General features: G+C 38.6%; 1 protein-coding gene across 1 annotated transcript in view; it reads right to left on the bottom strand.

Annotated features, from left to right (window-relative positions):
- The window catches only part of LOC103277600 (interleukin-31 receptor subunit alpha), a 30,448-nt gene extending 10,708 nt beyond the window's left edge, over nucleotides 1-19,740 (bottom strand). Inside the window, exons 1-10 of the mRNA XM_062972375.1 lie at nucleotides 18,710-19,740; nucleotides 16,518-16,559; nucleotides 11,892-11,997; nucleotides 10,781-10,941; nucleotides 9,798-9,937; nucleotides 8,936-9,077; nucleotides 8,731-8,813; nucleotides 5,667-5,874; nucleotides 4,695-4,853; nucleotides 1,981-2,100 (exon numbers count right to left, since the gene is read on the bottom strand). Of these exons, the coding sequence (XP_062828445.1) occupies nucleotides 1,981-2,100; nucleotides 4,695-4,853; nucleotides 5,667-5,874; nucleotides 8,731-8,813; nucleotides 8,936-9,077; nucleotides 9,798-9,937; nucleotides 10,781-10,941; nucleotides 11,892-11,997; nucleotides 16,518-16,559; nucleotides 18,710-18,827 (1,279 nt within the window). The 5' untranslated portion in view covers nucleotides 18,828-19,740. The remainder of the gene's footprint in view (nucleotides 1-1,980; nucleotides 2,101-4,694; nucleotides 4,854-5,666; nucleotides 5,875-8,730; nucleotides 8,814-8,935; nucleotides 9,078-9,797; nucleotides 9,938-10,780; nucleotides 10,942-11,891; nucleotides 11,998-16,517; nucleotides 16,560-18,709) is intronic.
- Between the last annotated feature and the right edge of the window lie 777 nt (nucleotides 19,741-20,517).

Raw genomic sequence — 20,517 nt, 5'->3', positions numbered from 1 at the left:
GATTCTTTGATGAGTCAAAGTTTGCAATATCCATGCAGATACAACAAAAACATTGGACTTGCCTATGGCAAGTGTGTTTTTTGTTTAATAAAATATATCATGTCTGGAATTCACATAGGTATTTATGAATATGTCATCAACTTTAGTTGCCTAGTGTCTTCCAGCCTGCCCACACCAATCCTCATTTATTGAGCAGCAGCCACTGCGAGCAAGAGGGGCCTACTCTCCTGTTAATTGGAAAGTAGATGACTTTCAGGTCCATATTCTCCTGTGAATGATCTATAGTGTAACAGTCAAAACCTGCCACAATTACCTCTTGTACTGAAGATCAATCCTGAGAGGGAGAGTGTAAACATCACTCAGCAGAGGAACAGATCCCTGCTGCTTTCACGAGCAATTGCTGCCTGATAAGTGACATTTGGTGGAATTTCACAGTCCCAAAGTATTCCTTAAAGTAGTGAATACATAGGGATTATGAATACTAATCAGGCACAAATGTGTAGGTCTAGGTCAGTGGTTCCCAACCTTTGGGCCTTCAGGTGTTTTTGACTTCAACTCCCAGAAATCCCAGCCAGATCACCTGTTGTTAGGAACTCTAGGAGTTGAAGTTCAAAACACCTGGAGGCCCAAAGGTTGGGAACCACTGATCTTGGTTATTCATTCAGTGCTACCTTAGTGTATACGAGCCCATAATTTTCTCCAGTTAATATTTCCTGTTCTTACTCAACTGAATGCCTTACTCAGTTGAGACCTTTATACTATACTCCTTATTACAACAATTGCTAGTCCAGAGATTGGCTAAAAGTACACACTTCAAGAAGGATATTGACAAACTGGAACATGTCCAGCGAAGCGATCAAAGGTTTGAAAACCAAGCCCTATGAGGAATGGCTGAAGGAGCTGGGTATGTTTAGCCTAGAGAAAAGAAGAGTGCACGAGTGCATGATAGGCATGTTTAAATATCTGAAATGATGTCACGTTGAAGAAGGGGAAAGCTTGTTTTCTGCTGCTTTGGAGACTAGGACACAGAGCAATGGATTCAAATTGCAGGAAAAAAAGATTCCATCTAAACTATTAGGAAGAACATCCTGATGGTAATTTCTGTATTGCTCCCCCCCTTGACATCTACCCTCTAGATTGCCCCACTATCATGTGTCCCTGTCCACAGTGGAGTATTCCTCTGTCCCTCTCACTTCGAGTTTTTATTCTTGTGTTCTTGCGGCCTGCCCTGTTTTTACTGCTTTTTCCTTTTTGATGTAATGTCTATCATCATGTATTGTATTGCTTTTAATTGTGTTATGGTATGCTGTTTTATATTGTATTGTATTATATTGTATTGCTCTGGGCGTGGCCCCATGTTAGCCGCCCCGAGTCCCCGTTGGGGAGATGGTGGCGGGGTATAAATAAAGTTTTTATTATTATTATTATTATTATTATTATTATTATTATTATTATTATTATTATTATTATTATTATTAGAGCTATTTAGCAGTAAACTATGCTGCCTTGGAGTGTGGTGCAGTCTCCTCCTTTGGGGCTTTTAAAGTAGGAGCTGGGTGGCAAAAAAAAATGTGGTGGTGGGGGGGGGAGGCTGAAACTATTTTTAGCGAAACATGAAGAGTAGTTCCATAACGCAAAATAATTTCGAACTCAGGCTCCATTGATAAACTTCATTGGACACTCAAGACAGATAAACTTCAGTAGACACTCATGGGGATTTGCTTTATCAGTTAAAATTCATGAATAAACCAGGTTTTTTTAAAAACCTGAAAATTTTCGGAGGGGGGGGCTGAACCCATAACCCCCCCCCCCTCCTTGGTCACAGCCCTGCTGGGTGGTCATTTGTCAGGGGTGCTTTGTTTGCCTGCAAGGCAAAATGCAATTGGACTGGATAGTACTTGTGCTCTCTTCCAATTCTATGATTCCATGATTCTACTTTTAAATGAAACTAGTAAGATTTAAAATAAAAAGATGGTATACCTCCTTCCACCGCATAGAAGTATGTCATGCCAAATGTCCATTCATTCTTCAGGAAATCCTCACATGGACCATGAAATGCATGCAACATTACTTTGTATAACTGATATGGTTGGAGTTGACCTAGACATTAGATACAGGTGTTACTACTTTAAAACATACAATTAAGAAGCAACATGATCTTCTCAATGAATACCAAGTGCTGCAGGCTATCTTTCAGAGGAAGAAACTGGCAGGACCCCACTGGGTATTCCTTGCTTAAGAAAACCCTATGCAATTCATGAGGTTGCCATAAGTCAATAGGTGACTTGAAGGCACAGATATAACACAATCATTGTTGGATCCAGATTTAGGTTCATAAATTGAAGCTAGCGGAAGTGAGTTTCCATGGGTTTACTTCTCCTGGCATTCCTTTGAACCCCCCACCTCACACTAGACAAGGGAACACCACCTAGATGTGGCTTTGTATTTTAATTTATTGAGTATACATATGTTTGCCAGGTCATCCTTGGATTATGTGTGGATCAGTTCTATTGTTAAAATAAAATAGGTGTTGTACAGCACCCAGTGTTTGCCTTTCAAAGTAAGCTTGCTATACCTCCAAGGTAGAGGTGATGTGTCAAAATGAAATGACTTTAGCCTTGATCGTTCAGATATGGATTTTCTGTTCCAGAAGCTTTTTTTTTTTTTAAAAAAAAGCAACCCGAACAGGATGAAAACATGTAATAAAAGAAGGTCAAGGAAGAGAGGTGATGAATAATTGATAGCAACTCCGAGCCAATGCCCTCCAGTGTACATTACAGCTAATCCTGATTGATCTCTTTGCCACAATCACCTGTGCGATCCCTATCAATATGCAGAATGAGCATCCTGTGAAAGGTTCGGAACAAGAGGTGCTTTCTTTGCACACAAAACAGCTGGATTTCGTAGCAAGCTAAGAGGTTATACTCCTGCTTTGCAAGGACACATGTTCAAGAAGATGAGGAAAAGTTATTTAACTGGTGACAAAGCAGTAAGTAAAGTTTATGGCAATAGCATGGTCTGAGTAATAGGAATCTTCTGCTATTTTGTTGTTGTTCTCATATGTCTTTGTCTGAAATGTATAACCCTTCACTTCTCAGATTGTCCAAGCAGGAAAACTGAAATGGAGTGTGTGCAATTGATGTGGCTGTCATTCTTTGTTTAAATATCACTGATTTTACTTCTGCTGATACTGAAATTTGTGCTCAGTGACTGCAGAGATGGAAAGATCAGAACAAAGGAACTAAACTTGTAGAGAAAGTTTTTTTTGTTGTTAACCAATTTCTGAGTCTTTAGCTTTACTGTGGTTTGCTATGCCATCTTCTCCAGAAGATGTAATGTATTATTACAGACGATTTCAGACTGAAGCAGGGCGGTTACACTTGGTGAATTATATACCTATTCTTCAATGTGTTTTCAAATTGCCTATTGACTTAGGGTGACCCTATGCATTTCGTAGTTTTTTGTAAGCCCATCACTATGCAGAAGCAGTTTTGCCAGTTCCTTAATCAAGGCTGTTTTATAAAATGGCCAAAATCCATAATTTTAATGCACTTTTTTTCTTACAGACAATGGGTTTTTTTTATTTTGTCCTTCTCGTATTGAACTTGCTTCTGTAACTAAATAATCTGGAAATATTCCCTTTTCTTACAAGCAAACCTGCATACACTGTGATAACTGATTTGACAGGGACAAGTAACAGCCTTTGCTATGAATGAGACCAGGCTAACTGCTGAGTTTTCTTGGACAGAAATATAGTCAAGAGTTGTGCCAATCAGATCTGCTAATCAACAAGCCCCATCTTGCAACAGAGGTTTGAATGTAAATACATTTATTTTGGGGGATGTTGCTTTAATGAAGACAGCGATACTGCCAACGCAGGCACACACACTGGAATGTGCAAGTCTTTCAAACTAGGTGTAACAAAGTTTGCCATTTGACATAAATAGGTGCTCCTATTTCCCATCTCAGCTAAGAGTTGTTCAGTATGACTATAACTGGATTAGTAATCAGGTTAAGTAAATAATGTATCTTTACACCAGTTGTTAAGTGAATGGTTTTCTTTGTACTAGTGATTCTACTCTATATATGTTTGTGCAAGGATTGAGATCTGGTGGCAGGACTATTCTCAGTCTCCCATCAATGGGGTCAATACAGTGTGTGAGGAAGTGATGGAGGACCTTCTTTGCCAACTGCCCACCTCTCTTTGCAGGCCAGATTTTGCTTGCTTTGGCTTCATTTTGGCACCAAGAAAAACATGGTGGTTTATTAAAGCCTTTGGGACCTTATGAATTTATGTTTTAAAGAACTTGGTTTTAAACTGGTTGAACCTTAGAAGCCTCTCTAGAAGGGGATAAAACTTTATGTATACTTTGCTAAATAACTAATGGAACTTTGCATACACTTTGCTAAGTAGCAGAGGTTCTAAGAAACCCTGTTATTGAATTACAAAGATTCATATTGGGAAATGTGCAATGTCCCCATTGTCCGGTTCATTTTGACAGCTTTTCTAAATAGTGACATACTGGATACAAGCAATAGGAAACCTCCCAGTTTTAATTCCCTCATACATAAGTCTACTTACAAATACATTTGTATATGAACGTTTTCATATACAAAAAAATGCTGCTTTTTAAATGATTAGAAAAAAAGAAAGAAATGTCTATTTAATCCAAGTTTAAAAGTTGACTCACTACCTAGTGTTTCCTTTTTCATACGTCCTGATATTACTACTAAGTCCATGTTTTCAATTCCTATCCCCCAGTCAATCACAATGCGCTTTAGAGTGTATTTTAGATTCCATGAAACAACCGTATGATTTTGATGATTTGAGACATTGATCTGGCCAGGTAAATCTGTAGGTAAAAAGGGAAATATTAATTTTTAAAAAGCCAAGGAAGATTTTGAAAAAAGACAATTCCACATAGGCATTCTAACGTATTATACATTTACATGGAAAGAAATTCTATCAATTTCTCTGGAATGTTAACTCAAGGGTTTCAGCATTACAAGAAGTTCACAATCGATGAACGTTTAAGCGCACATAGACGAAAAATTAACATAAGCTTAAGAACATCGAAATCTATGCTTTGCATAGATACAAAACTGTGCAAAAGCATGAATTTTTTGTATCTAACACCAGAGAAATGAGGATTTTCCTCTCTTAAATTTTTGCTGCAGCCTTTAGAGGTGACAAATATTTGCTTCAAAAGGAGTGCGTGGACCTGTGAAATAGGTTTTTGAGGTACGTGAAACAAGTTTGGAGGGGGGATGCAGGGCCACAGAAGACAGTGAGATACAACAGCAATTCTGATATAAACAGTAAGAGTGAATAGAAGTAAACTATTGGATTATGTCCTGCCCAATTATATGGAAACAACTGTAGCAATAATAATAAAAAAGCAATATCTTGTGCTATAGTAGGCATGGGCAAACTTCGGCCCTCCGGGTGTTTTGGACTTTAACTCCCATAATTCCTAACAGCCGATAGGCTGTTAGGAATTGTGGGAGTTGAAGTCCAAAACACCCAGAGGGCCGAAGTTTGCCCATGCTTGCACTATAATTTAAAATGTCAGAGGAACGTTGGATTCTTTAAACTTTTTCCCAATAGAATAATACTATAATAATAATAATAATAATAATAATAATAATAATAATAATAATTCTACCTGCTTTAGTGAATTCTGGAACCAGATACGTAACTGCAGGGGATTCTCCTGCTTCATTATAGGCAGAGATGTTTATTCTGTAATAAGCCATGGAAAGATTCAGATATAGCCAATTCTCTGTTATGTTGAGGGATGTTCGTTCGGTGCAATAGCTGGGTATTCTTCTGATGCTTATGTGATATCCCATGGTATTCCTGTTTTGTGTTATCTAAGATAAGCAAATTGTTGTTAAATGATTACGCACAACATTCCATGGTTAATAAGCATGGTAGCAATAAAATGACATGAAATATTACAGGCATAATTAAAGCTGCAACATGTGCAAAAATAACCAAAGTAAATTATACAATGATAAATTTTCAACAATAAACGTAATTAATCATAATTTCATTGAAAGGGGCTCTAGTATCAATTAGCTCTACATATATTTCATTGTCTGGATGAAGAGAGATTCTTTGTTTTGTAAACATAACATCACAGTGTATTATTATTCCTACATCTTACTAAGAGCCAATGCAAATTGATCAGCCCTAGTCCAACAAACTAGAACTTGTTTGATAGAAAACAAATTGCATGGTGTTGTGATCTCTATATCCCTATCTTTTATCGCTGACACCTGAATTCAATGCTTCCATGAGATCTGAACTAGCAAACAATTGCTTCAGCAATTCTGATTTAATATCTTTCTTGGAAACATTCAATGGATATTTTTCTAGTTCAAATATGAAACTGTGGTTAGACAAATCAGGATGTATTGCATTACAGTGTGTGAGAGAGGGGAGTATATATTCCCAGAGCTTCTTTTTGGATCAACAAATGGTAGTCAATTGGACTGGGGTGGCTACATTCAAATTCAGCCTAGGTTTTGTGTGTGTGTGTAGCAGCTACATAGAGGTGTCAGCTAGTTCTCACAGAAGCTGTCTTCTCCACATCGAGAGATAAATCCCCAGGCAAGAGACATCGGGGAAAGATAATCTTTGATTTTTGTTTGTGAGCTGCTACAAAGAAACACAACTGTTGATGTTAAAGGTTCAGAGGTGAGGTTTGGAGTTTGGTCAAATTGTTGTAGCCCAGAAGAGGAACACCTCTGACCTTAGACACCACGCCACTTGAGTATAATCAGCAAGCTGTCTATTGAAGTATATTTATTTATTTACAGCATTTATATTCCGCCCTTCTCACCCCGAAGGGGACTCAGGGCGGATCACATTACACATATAGGCAAACATTCAATGCCTTTTAACATAGAACAAAGACAAGACAAACATAGGCTTTGAGCGGGCCTCGAACTCATGACCTCCTGGTCAGAGTGATTCATTGCAGCTGGTTTCAGCTGGCTTGCTCTCCAGCCTGCGCCACAGCCCGAGTATATATGAAAGCCAAGCAATAAAAATGATGTAACAGTATAGTCCAAAAACAGTATCTTCAATAGGTAACAAGTAGTCCATGAACTTCAAGGTATAAAGATAAAACACAAGAAACAAGGTTGCAAAATCCACAAGAACAAGGCAGCATAAAGTCCTAATAACCAGAACAGGAACTTGGCAATACTGGAATCATGAAACTAGAAATCCAGGCTGAACTACAACAACAACAATAAAAGGAGCCCTGTATCTACCCATTCCCAACTAATAACAGGGCTCTCTGGATCGTCACAAAGGTGTCTACATATGTGCTACCCTTCAGCAAACATCAGCACACCAAACACTAGGAGTGAGAGGAGACAACTGTGGGGAGGAGAACAGTTGGTCCATTTTGGAGTAGGACAGGGAGTTGAAGGCCAACATCTTACTGCATGAACCTTCTTAGAATCAGAGTTGGAAGAGACAAGGGCCATCCAGTCCAACTCCATTCTGCCATGCAGAATACACAGAATCAAAGCACCACCCAAAGATGGTCATCCTGCCTCTGCTTAAAAACCTCCAGAGAAGAAGACTCCAACACGCTCCAAGGCAGCAGTATATTCCACTGCTGAATAGCTTTTACCACCAGGAAGGCCTTCCTAATGTTTAGGTGGAATATTTTATTCGCAATTTGAATCAATTGCTCCATGTCCGTTCTTGTCATGCAAGCCCTATCATACAGTGGCATAAGGCCTGAAAGGAAGGGAGCTCTCTTGGTGAGCTGATATTGAGTGTTCCACAATCTTTGAGGATGCAAATGCTAATTACAGTAGAGTCTCACTTATCCAAGCTAAACTGGACAGGCATAAGCGAATATCTTGGATAATAAGGAGGGATTAAGGAAAAGCCTATTAAACATCAAATTAGGTTATGATTTTACAAATTAAGCACCAAAACATCATGTTATACAACAAATTTGACAGAAAAAGCAGGTCAATACACAGTAATGTTATGTTGTAATTACTGTATTTACGAATTTAGCACCAAAATATCATGATATATTGAAAACATTGACTACAAAAATGGTTTGGATAATCCAGAAACTTGGATAAGCGAGGCTTGGATAAGTGAGACTCTACTGTATAATGATTTGACAATCAGTTTAGCTGCTGAACAAGTTTAACTCACTGCCTAGCTATCAAAATTTGGTGATAGTTTCTGGCTTTGGGATGCTACATTAACTAGTAAACTAGATTTTACCATATTCTGGACCCACCTATCCACATTTCCTACAAGCCCACTCCCATAGTCAGCTGGCTAATGGCATTTCTGTCCTCCCCACACTTCAACTCTTGCATGCCTTTAATCTCTAATATCACAAGGACTCATCCCCTAGCCACAGTTTTTGGCCTTGAATTCTCATAGAATAGGATACTACTCACTTGGGGAGCATAGAAAAGACTCATACAGTTTCACCAGTTTGACTTACTTTGGAATATCTGCAAGTAGGCATTCCTTAATAAAATGGATAGGGTGTTGACATGCAGAAGACCTCTGCCAAGCCATGGAGTTTATTGGGTGACGTTAGACTAGTCTCAGCCTAATCTACTGGATAGGATTATAACAAGGAGTGAGAGGAGTGGGCAGCCTAGACATGTACATAATCCATAATAGTGTCACAGACCTGCAGTTGTAGTATATAAAACTGAATAAGGGATTACCATCCATTTTAGGAAGATGCTTCTCTTTCCTTGTGTGATCATTTTAACGGTGTCTTCTAAAATGATTGGCTTTTCAGTAAGCTCTGTTAAAGAACAACAGTATGTCTAAAGTCAACACAGAAGGTTATCCATAAGGTTTTAAGGGTCATAAAAAAGTGAAATGCATCCATATTTTTTCAGACCAATTAATATACCTGACACTTACTATGTGGGATAGAAATCTCTTCACTCCAAACACAAATAGAACAACTTTCGACTTTGGGCACACATCTGAGCCTAGCAACATAAGATGATGATAATTTTACACTGGAGACAGTTGCATTAAAAGCTCCACTCACAACAGGAATCTGAAAATAAGTGCAATTAAGCTAATCATTCTTAATGCAAGGGAAATTAGGCAATGTTCATCTTTAAAAATGTATGAAATTCAGCATTTTGTGCTGGAATGTCAATAGGACTGCAAAGCAAAACCCAAATTCTACTTCTACAACTTCCCCCATCATATTTTAGCCAAATGTCATGTATTTTTGATGAGATAATTATTTAATCTTTAATATGAACAGTAAGAGGCAGTGAGTTCTTCAATCTAAATACAAAGAGGATTCTAGAAAAAACAAGATAAATCTTCTATCATTCCACAGCCATATGGGCACTATCTGTGCTGGGTATGCCATGATTTCACCCTTTAACTTCTACCAGCTGCAAAGTATTCAGTCCGCACATTAAAAGGGTCTTAAGGTTATATGGACAAGTTAAATAGGAGAGCAGTTTTCCAGAATAAATAGTAAAGTTCTTATATAATGTATCAGAAAGGCAGTAAAACACAAGTGCAGCATTTTCCTGGAGATCAGTATCAACTAAATGCCTTGCAGCTTCCAGTCCGGCACCATTATAACCTTTTGCAACCTAATAGCTCACTGAGAATCCCAATTTAGATACAAGGTGAAAAATGTTGTAGCCCATAATTCTGAGCCAATTTCTTCATATTCCAGTAAAACTAAGGTGGACATTGGCAGGAAAAATATCCTGAGACAATACCGAATGGTTGTTATATTTCATACACTTACCGATGTCCAGTTTGAAGTTGCTAGTTTTACTTCCTTGTACTGTAATTCATATTGCAGTATATCTTCTGGTGAATCCCATATAATTATTAATTCACTGAATGACTGATATGCTGTTATCATAGAAGGTGAAGGACACTTTTCTAAAATGGAAAAGTAGAAATGCCTTAAGATGTCTCCACTTCAGTCTGCAAGGTGTAAGAGCAAAGGGAAGAGAAACTGCTTGTTCAAATGATTCTTGACTATGAGTCATATATAAGTTGGGTATTTGTAACTCAGGGACTGCCTGTATACAAACAGGTAAGGGATGGAGGTTCTGATTAATGTTCCTTCTGACAAGACTCTCTTTCTCATGTTCCAGAACTGAACTGGAACAAACAAAGACTTATCCACTCAATTCTGCGGATCATATTAAATTCACCTTCTTTCCCATTCATTGACAACTATAGGGATCCCTAAAAGAGATTCATAAGCAGAACAATGCCTGGTCCACACAGGGAGAAGGAATAAATAACTCTTCATGCAGTCTTTTATAGCTCCAGGGTGGAAAGGACATCTAAATGGCATGTTCTTACAGTCAATCTTCTTACTTTGAAAGCCTTGCATGATGAAACCCAACTGTAGTCATTATGCCATTTCGGCTTATGCTAAGATAGTCATAATCGCAAACATGAAACTATATTAAATTGTGCATTGCTCTTATGGCAGTAAAGACTCATCACATGCTGTACATCAGTGAGGGAAGAACAGATTAGACTTCAAACTGTGCTTGATAGAAAGATGTTGATAGAGACAAACAGAGGAGGAAGGAAGAGAAAGGGAATGGGTAAGAAGATTACCCATTGACCAAATAGCCAAGGACAAATGTCTGGCAATAAAGTAGCTGGAATTTACCAGCCAATGTAAATTCCTGTTCAATAGCACCACATAACAGATATTTTATAGAAAAGAATTGGATTTGAGATTACTGAAGAAGAGTACTGTACTTGTTTTACTGGGTATAAAGGACATTTTCTTTGTTGTCCTGCAGTTCTCCTGGGAATAATTGCTGGCGACCAATACAGTCAGATTTTCTTGTGAATGAAAATACAGCCAACTTCTTTCGATAGACGATATGGTCGTTTCCATCTTTTCACAAACACTATTCCTTCAGGAGTCAGAAGCATACAGCAAAGTCAGTGTTCCTAATATTTGCAATGTGTTCATAATTCAGGTTTAAAAGAAGTGGCAAATTGACAGAAAAACAGAAGCAGTATAATCTGGGACAGACATCAGAAAGTTGCATCATTCTTTCAGTAAAACACTAAGGTGTTACATGATCAGTTTGCAAACTAATATTCCAGATCAACACACTATATCTTTGGATTCTCCCACCTGTTTAGATGTTTATTTTTCTAATATCTTATTAAGACTTTAAAATGCTACAAGTGAAATTTTGTACTGGAGGATGGTTACTTCAGCCAGCAAGAACTTGACTGGTAATGGTCACTCAGAGAGCCTTTTCATCAGCCACCCCAAGACTGTGGAATGACCTGCCGGAAGAGCTCCGACACTTAAATGAGCTGCCAAAATTTAAGACACAAAGACCCATCTCTTCCAACAGTTCAAGGCACCACTGAGTATTCTTTGCCAAAAACCCTATGAAATTTTTGGGATCACTGCAAGTCAACAGATGACTTAAACCAATGCTCACACACAGTGAACTTATCACAGGATTTGCTTGGCAAGATTTGTTTGTCTTTGCTTATCTCTGAGGCTGAGAGAGTGTGACCTGCCCAAGGTCACCCATGAGTGTCCATGGCCCAAAAGTGGGATTTGAACCTTAGTCTTTAGAGTATAGCGGCGCCTAACACAAAAACCACAACACAATGCTGGCTCTTGATGGTGTGATGTAGGGTTTATAAAAAAGCAAACTATATCAGCTGGGCAATCTGTTACCAAAACTTCAGCAACTCTGCAGGAATGCTTTTGTCTCCCCTTCTCCACTCTGTTTTGATCCTGAGAAAAATCTTCCTTCTGATATTTACACGGAGAGAGGAATTAAAGTTACTCTGAGAAAGTATTGGCATGATTTTTAAAAAGTTTTTTTCAACTTACCATTTGAAAACCACAGTATATAGAAATGTCTGGGGGAGCGCTAACCAAGAACAATACAGTAAATCATCATCTTCCTCATAGTAGCACATTAGATTATCTTGCCAATCTGGAAAAAAATAACACAATCAAAACTGATAGGTTTGCCTGAACAATCTGAAGGTACACAACAAAAGTATGTAAATACCTGTATTTATTCGATTATGCTATCAGATCTAATGTGCATCTCAATTTTCAAAACCCTGAAATCAAAAAAATATTTGCTGCCGAATATAAAGCACAGCAGCAAAAAGTGCATTTTGTAATTTGGCCCAAAAAGGTGCTTATTACTGTTCCTGCCTGCTTAGAATTCCCTCATTATAAACAATTGTGTTAGAACACCAAAGCTTCCAGCGACGGAAACGAAAACCTTGTGGTGCATCTATGCTGTAGAATGAATCCACTTGAACCGCCTTGGTTCAATGCTATGGAATCATGGGCACTGACATGGTTTTGAGCCTTCTCTGCCAAAGAATGCAGGTGCCTCGCCAAACTACAAATGCCAGCATTGCACAGCATCGAGTGTTGGCCATTTAATTACAGAGGAGATACCTTAAAGATGTAGCTCCTGAAGTACCTTCCCCTTCTGCTTTGGTTCAGCACTAAGATTACTGTATGATGCAAATCTAATGTGCACCCCAATTTTGGGAAGGTAATTTGGCCAAAAAAGGTGAGATCAGATTTAAGTAAATACGGTATATAATATACAGTAGAGCCCCGCTTATCCGAGCTCTGCTTATCCGAGGCTCTGGATTATCTGAGGCAGTCAGCTCAGCTGTTGCTCCAGTTGCACCCGTACCTTGGGAGGTCTGACTTGGCCATGGTGGTCCATGCTCTGGTTACATCCCGTTTGGTTTACTGCGATGCGTTCTACGTGGGGCTGCCTTTGAAGATGGCCTGGAAGCTCCAACTAGTACAACGGGTGGCAGCCAGATTAATAACCGGAGCGGCTTACAGGGAGCGCACTACTCCCTTGTTAAGCCAGCTCCACTGGCTGCTGATATGCTACTGAGCCCAATTCAAAGTGCTGGTTTTGACCTACAAAGCCCTAACGGTTCTGGCCCATCTTACCTTTCCGAACGTATCTCCCCCTATGAGCCTTCTAGAACTCTTAGATCATCGGGGGAGGCCCTGCTCTCAGTCCCACCAGCCTCACAGGAAACGCTGGTGGGAACGAGGGACAGGGCCTTCTCGGTGGTGGCTCCTTGACTGTGGAGCACCTTCCCCAGAGATATACGGCAGATAACAACTCCCCTAGGTTTCAGGAAAGCCTTAAAGACATGGTTGTGCACACAAGCTTTTAATGAATGAGAACATGGACTTTACATGACCTGTACCAAGACTTATGTTGAGGATTCTGAGTGAATGGATTTTAATCTTGGTTATGTTAAAAATTTTATATAATGTGATTTTATTTAGTAATGGTATCTGTTTTTATATGAATTGTTGTTTTGTACACTGTTTTAGGCATTGAATTTTTGCCTATTTATTGTAAGCTGTCTTGAGTCGCCCTGAGGAGAAAGGCGGGGTAAAAATGATGCAAATAAATAAATAAATAAGAGCCCTGGTGTGCATTGCTGCCTAGAGATTTTTTAAAATCTTCACAGGACTGAACTTTTTACTTCCGACAATGTTGTTATTGTAAGTTCATTTTATGCAATTCTATCTTTATTTGTAGTAAATTTTTAGCAGTCAATGTTTTGGTGCTAAATTCATAAATACAGTAATTACTATGTAACGTTACCATTTATTGAACTGCTTTTTCTATGGATTTGTTATAAAACATGATGTTTTGGTGCTAAATTAATAAATACAGTAATTACTTCATAACATTACCATGTATTGAACTGCTTTTTCTGTGAATTTGTGGCAAAACATGATGTTTTGGTGCTTAATTTGTAAAATCATAATGAAATTTGACATTTAATAGGCTTTTCCTTAATCCCTCTTTATTATCCAACATATTCGCTTATCCAACATTCTGCCGGCCCGTTTATGTTGAATAAGTGAGATTCTACTGTAATAGTAAAATAAACAAGGTGGACATCTCCAGATAAATGACGAAAGAAGGATTGGGAGGAGAACAAAGTGCAGACATAACATTATGTAACATGATTTTTGTTTCTGGATTATAAATGACATTTCCAAATTGGTTCTATCATAAAAACATGGAAAACATTTTGCAGGATATTTTGCAGCACATTTTGCTATAGTTTTTCAATGAATAACTCAGAGTTTCAACCAATTCAACACTGTGGCATCCACAAAAAACAAAATTTCTGGAGTATAACTAGTTTCAAAGCAAGTACCACACAATTAAACAGGAAATAACACTTTCAAACCAGGAACAGAAAATTTTGCAAATTTTTGTTACATAGTGTTGTTGGCTGTATTCTTGTGGTTACGCTTTCAAGGAAGTTCAGGTGAGGTTGTTAACAAGGCAGAGATCTAGGATCTCAGCCTCTGTATCAGCTGTACGTGATGTTACATCTTTGGGGGAGATGCTTTTAATGAGGAGGGAATTGGTTAATAAATAAGAGATGGTCATACATTGGTCCAGAAATATCTTGAAAAGGACTTTATTCGATAATTCACGAATACACTGTTTTATTTAAAAAACCTAGGCATGGGTTCTTCTGATTCCTTCTGGAACATAATTATCAAAGGAACTAAATTCTGAAATTATACTAAAGTAACTGCTTTGCCCTCAAGCAATATAATTAGGAAAGGTTATCTAATTCTCAACTGTCCATAGAAGATGTTTTTGTCTTTATTGTTAAGTCCCTGACAGCTATGAGTCAGGAATGCTATGCTGTCAGTTAAAATAAGAAGAAAAACAGTGAATTTTCTTTGTTTTACTTTAAAACAAAGTACTTCAGATTGATGTCTTGCAGATACTGGCCTAAGAAGAAGTATAATTAAACACAACAGGACTTCCTTTCCAAGTAAGATTACTAGTCATATATTTTTCATGGTAATTTTTACTATGTAAACTATGATTTCACTAGAATCAGAGGATAGCTTCTGAGAAACACCTCCCACTGGTTTATGAAAAGATAACAATGTGCAATGTAAGAGTGCTGAGATTCTAATCTTCTTGAATGCTGAATGATATTGCCTGCTACAAAACAGAATGAGTCAAATTTGACAGGTAGGGAGGAGAGCATATATATATATATTCTAAAAATTGTGTCTTGACATATATGCATTTGTCCACATAGACCTTCAGTGGAAATGAGAAGGTCAATCAGGCTTAGGGAAACTGGAAAAACCAAATTTGTAAGAACCCCAAAAATTCTAGTTTCCATCTTTCAAATATACTACAAATGTGTAACAAACTTGCCTGTTAACTATTCCTCCCAACTGGAAAAGAGGGTATGCATTTTGATGTTCTTTTAGGAGCTGCTGAAAGGATTTGTGCCAGACAAACCAACTAAAGTGGGGCATGGAAACCACCTAAATCTACCACTTGCGCATAAAGGACCAAGTCAAGGAGACAACTCCTGGTATATTGGAGTATTACACCTATGGATGGGAAGTATGTAGTATGCTTATAGGTGCTTTGAATGAAATTTCCTGCTTCTTGGCAGGGGGTTGGACTGGATGGCCCATGAGGTCTCTTCCAACTCTATGATGCTATAACACCATCAGGCCATTTGCAGAAGGAATGATTATTTAATGTGTTAGTGGTCTTCTAAGGATGGATAGCACCACCATGATTTTCTAACAAAGCAGGAGATTGAGGCTAATGTCAGTGTTTCCACTAAGAGGACACTGTGGTCAGTGTCAGGACCAGCAACCTAATGGATATCAAGCAAAGATTCAAGCAGAACAGCATTTCCAGATTAAGCTTGCTGTCCAGATACCTTAGTTGTGCATAGACTGATTTTATTATCTTACCTTGTCCTCAACACCTGGGTTTTATGTGGTTCAATAATTTGGATTTGGAAAAGTTACTTTTTGGGATTATAACTCTCACTTCCACCCGCAGCTAGACTCTCTGGGAATTCTTCCCCCTTCTGTTACATTACCTTCTCTCAATGCCGTGGTTTCCACATGATATAATAGTCAAGAGGACAGGAAAAATCCTTTTTTGACTAGAGTTCTCAGAATCCTCTGCTGTCATTTCTCTCCCTCACAAGCTTTCTAGGCTTTGACAATAACAACATTGCAAGAAGTGTTTAGATTACCACAGATTCAGGCTCAGAATACTGTTCTCTGGTGGAATCATTCCTAAAAAATATCCACAGTGGGCTTATTTGGCAGTATATAGGCCATTTCCCCCTTCTTTATCTCTTACAATAATGTGAGTTAATCTACATTGAAAGAACTGTGAGAAATTTAAATAATGGTTACAAGTGATTTTTTCCAATGTATCTCCAGAACACCCATTGGCACTGGTTTTCAGAGTGTGTCTGCAGTGTGTCATGAGTAGATACAGGCCCCAACACATAGAACAATATGATTAGGTTCTGTTACCTATGTTGTTGCTTTTTGTTTGTTTTGCCACAACAAATTTGCATGGCTACTCCTCTGAAAATAGTTACAGGATTTGTTTTTTGTGGAAAATTGACAATCAAAGATACTCACCTGGATGTAACATGCACATAGAGTAATCACAATCAGAAGAATCTATGAAAAAAAATGATAAAAGGTAATCAAAATGTTAAAAAAATGAAAATGTGAGTATACGACAACCCAGGAAGTACTGGTCCCCAAAAACATTTGGTTCCTGGTATTAATCTATGTGAATTTTCCTGGCCAACCCAGCTGCCAGCTGGTAGGAATGTCCCTAAAGCAGTGGTTCTCAACCTGTGGGTTCCTAGGTGTTTTGGACTACGACTTCCAGAAATCCCAGCCAGTTTACCAGCTGTTAGGATTTCTGGGAGTTGAAGGCGAAAACATCTGGGGACCCACAGGTTGAGGACCACTGCCCTAAAGCCTAAGTCTGGATTGCTACACTCACACTTTGACTCCTTTCCAGCCAAAAGATGAGCAAGGTAGGTGAAAAATTCCTGTAGTTAGTTTTGATGAGAGATAATTCCACGATCCTCATGTGCCACATGGGGAAACTCTAGAGAGCATAGGTTTGTGGAAGAATTGTGACTTTGTAGACCATAATAGAACTGATTCGGCAGTGGAACTCTCTCCCCCGGCCTGTGGTGGAGGCTCCTTCTTTGGAGGCTTTTAAGCAGAAGCTGGATGGCCATCTGTCAGGGGTGCTTTGAATGAGATTTTCCTGCTTTTTGCAGGGGGTTGGACTGGCCCGTGAGGTCTCTTCCAACTCTATGATTCTATGATTCTATGATTCTACAGTCTAGGAATTCTCCCTTTCTCACTAAGTATATTACACATACTTAGAATAAGTCTCACTGAAGGGTCTTACCCCTGAGTAAACAAGTATAGAATTGCATAATTCCAACTAATCTAGCAAGTAAGTATAACTGATACAGCAAGAATTTAGACTACATCAATATGTCGTGATTTTCCTCATTCATACTAAAAAACAGAGAGTCAATATCTAACTCCAGAGGTCATACACAGACAACCTGGACTTCTGTCTCCATCCTAGGACACTTCCAGGATGAAGCCAGGACTGAGCCTGACAGAGCCCTTCACATTACACAGGGCTACTTCTGGCGGGGCTCCAACCATTCATCCTCACTGTCAGAGCTGACCAGGACAGAATACTGTCTGCTCTGTTTTGGTGAAATCCTCATCTGGAATACTATATCCAGTTCCGGGCACAATTCAAGAATTTTGACGAGCTGGAATGTGTCCAGAGAAGGCTGACCAAAATGATCAGAGGTTTGGAAGCCAAGCTCTATGAGGAGCAGCATTAGGGAGCTTGGTATGTTTAGCTTGGAAAAAAGAAGGCTGAGATGGGACATGTTAGCCTTGTTTAAAAATATGAAAGAATATCACATTGAGGAGGGGGCAAGTTTCTTTTCTACTGCTCTGGAGACATACCATTTCATCACGCAAGGGGCTTTTGGCCCCTTCCTCCTCTTCGGAATGGAGCCTGCCAAGTGTCATCACATGATGCTGGCCGTGATCCCATCCTATTGATGGCCAAAGTAGCAAGGAAGCATCACAAGACGCTTCCTTGCCAACAAGAGGTGTTACATTGTCTTTTAGGTAGCTCCATTGGAGCTACCCACATTTTCCCAGCTGATGAGGGAAAGGGCAATGCGAATTGCCACCCTTTTCCCCGTCTTGTTCCGATACCCTCATGTGGTGGGAGAAGGAGGGAGGGTGCACAGATGGCTGCAAGGCAATTGCTGGCAAAACAGAACAAATTTTTTTTGGGGGGGGATCTGTATGATAAGGTTCTAGGACATAATGGAGCAATGGATTCAAACTGCAGGCTAAGATATTCCACCTAAACATTAAGAAGGACATCCTGATGGTAAGAGCTGTTCGGCAGTGGAGTATACTTTCTGGGAGTGTGGTGGAGTCTCCTTCTGTGGAGGAGGCTGGATGGCCATCTGTTGGGGGTGCTTTGATTGTGTATTCCTACATGACAGGGGGTTGGAATGGATGATCCATGTGGTCTCTTCCAACTCTATGATTCTACGTATTTGAGCTGGTAGCTGCTAAAAGATTTACTTGAGATATTTTGTCAACAGTATCACTTCTGAAATAAATATGTGCATTCTTGCTGTCTTTCACATTACTACCTCTTTCACACACTCCCATTGTTACATAAGTCTAGGATGGAGCAACAATAGCTGTAGTAAAAGAAAACAGCAGAATAAATCTATAGTAGAGGGTACAGTTACCTATAACAGAAAATGCATCATGCAGAGGAGAGACATTATTTCCTTGGGTGCTTCCCTGGACAGAGAAGCCATGGAGCTCAGAGAAGCTGAAAACTGTTGAGAGAGAAAACCAGTACATGCATGTATTTATGTAGTGATAAATTCTGACATATAGATGCTCACAGTCAAGGTTCCCATAGCTCTGCCCTCCATCCAAATTCAAATAGCTCTATTCATCCAGATTGGGCATGTATAATATAAATACTTGGAACCAGAATTGGAATTTTCACAGCTACCACTTTTTTCTCATTAGTTTATATTTTCAGTTATTTGTATCTCTGTTATAATCCATGCTAATCAATATGATGTGAAAACATGGTGTATGAATTTGAACTAAATAAAGCAAATGGTAATACTGATTTGGATTTCTGGGAAAGGGAAGAGAAGGAAGATGTTTTCAAGACAATGTGGTCACAAGTTGTGCGTGCATTTCATGGATGGATCTTAAGGCAGAATACTCAGGAATACTATCCCAGCAGCCTATGCTGCACACTGATATTATTGCACATCTACACATAGTTATCTCTTTTCCACAGTTAAAATTCCTTGCTTCCCAATCCACTATTTGATTTATTATTACTATCTTATTATAAGGTTTCTTTTGACCAAAGAGTTTAGCCGCTAATAAAAACTCACCCATTGTATGCCAAGTCAAAGTTGCAAAGAATACAAAGTTTCTCACTTCTTCTTTGGAATAAAAAGGACAGAAAGCATCATTAGTCATCTTTTTCAATATATCAGTACTTGTGTGTCCCATCTTTTCAAGAACAGGCTGAAAGATAGGGAAATGATTATGATCAGAGGTTGGAATAGTTACTTTTTGAACCACAAGTCCTAGAAACCTTCAGCCAGCATCATCACTGCAAACACTGTAAACAAAATCAACTTTTCCAATCTCTAGTTGGCCAATGCAATGCCAAATCATAGTTCACACCTGACAAGACTGTACATGCAATCGCTCCCTTTTACATTGTGGCATTTAGAAAACTTCACATTGCGGTAATTTCTCCTTTCAACCTTCTTATCTGCCTTGAACCATCAACCGAAAGGCCATTAAGTGAAATAAAGTAAATTTGCTGCTGTTGCATTTAAACAAGACATATATTAGACTAATGACTACATAATACAGAAAAGATAACAGAAAGTAACAGAACTGACAGAATAAAACAAAGGGAAATACCCAAAGTATTATATTATTCTGCAGAATCTAATCTAAAACAACATTTTCAAGAGAAGACAATTTGTAGTCTGAGGCAAAATACCTAATAAACACAAATTATGTAAGAGATTTGTATGCTTGCCTTTCCTCTCTAAATATGGCAGCTGAAATGCGCAAACAAGAAGCCTAATTTAAGCAATTAAAACATCAAAATGCTCCCAAATAACAAAAATGCATATACTTCATCCTTGTTCTTTTCTTTGTTCAAAAGAAGAATTGGAGCAATTTTAAGAGTTTCAGAGTCTAATAATACAACTCCAGACTCTGAGAAAGGTCTGCTTCTAGCAACATATAATACAAAAGAGGGGAAAGTAATTATAGCTAGTCTTCTGGTTTCTATGGTAATCTCTGATAAACACCAATAATGAAAGCTGAGTCATTACTTTAAGCAAATATTTTAAGTGATTGCCGCTTCAAAGTTAATTGGTCATTCCCGACTGCGCCTCCCATTTTTTTTTCTACAAATACTACAGATACGTCCCTCTTTTATGATGGAAACTGCAGAGATTAATGTTTCCAGAAAGGCTAGGCCCGCTCTACTTTAAAAACA

This window comes from Anolis carolinensis, chromosome 2 (assembly GCF_035594765.1).
Source record: "Anolis carolinensis isolate JA03-04 chromosome 2, rAnoCar3.1.pri, whole genome shotgun sequence".
NCBI lineage: Eukaryota > Metazoa > Chordata > Lepidosauria > Squamata > Dactyloidae > Anolis > Anolis carolinensis.
Note: the sequence above shows the minus strand (reverse complement) of the source record. Positions and strands in the feature narration are given on the sequence as shown.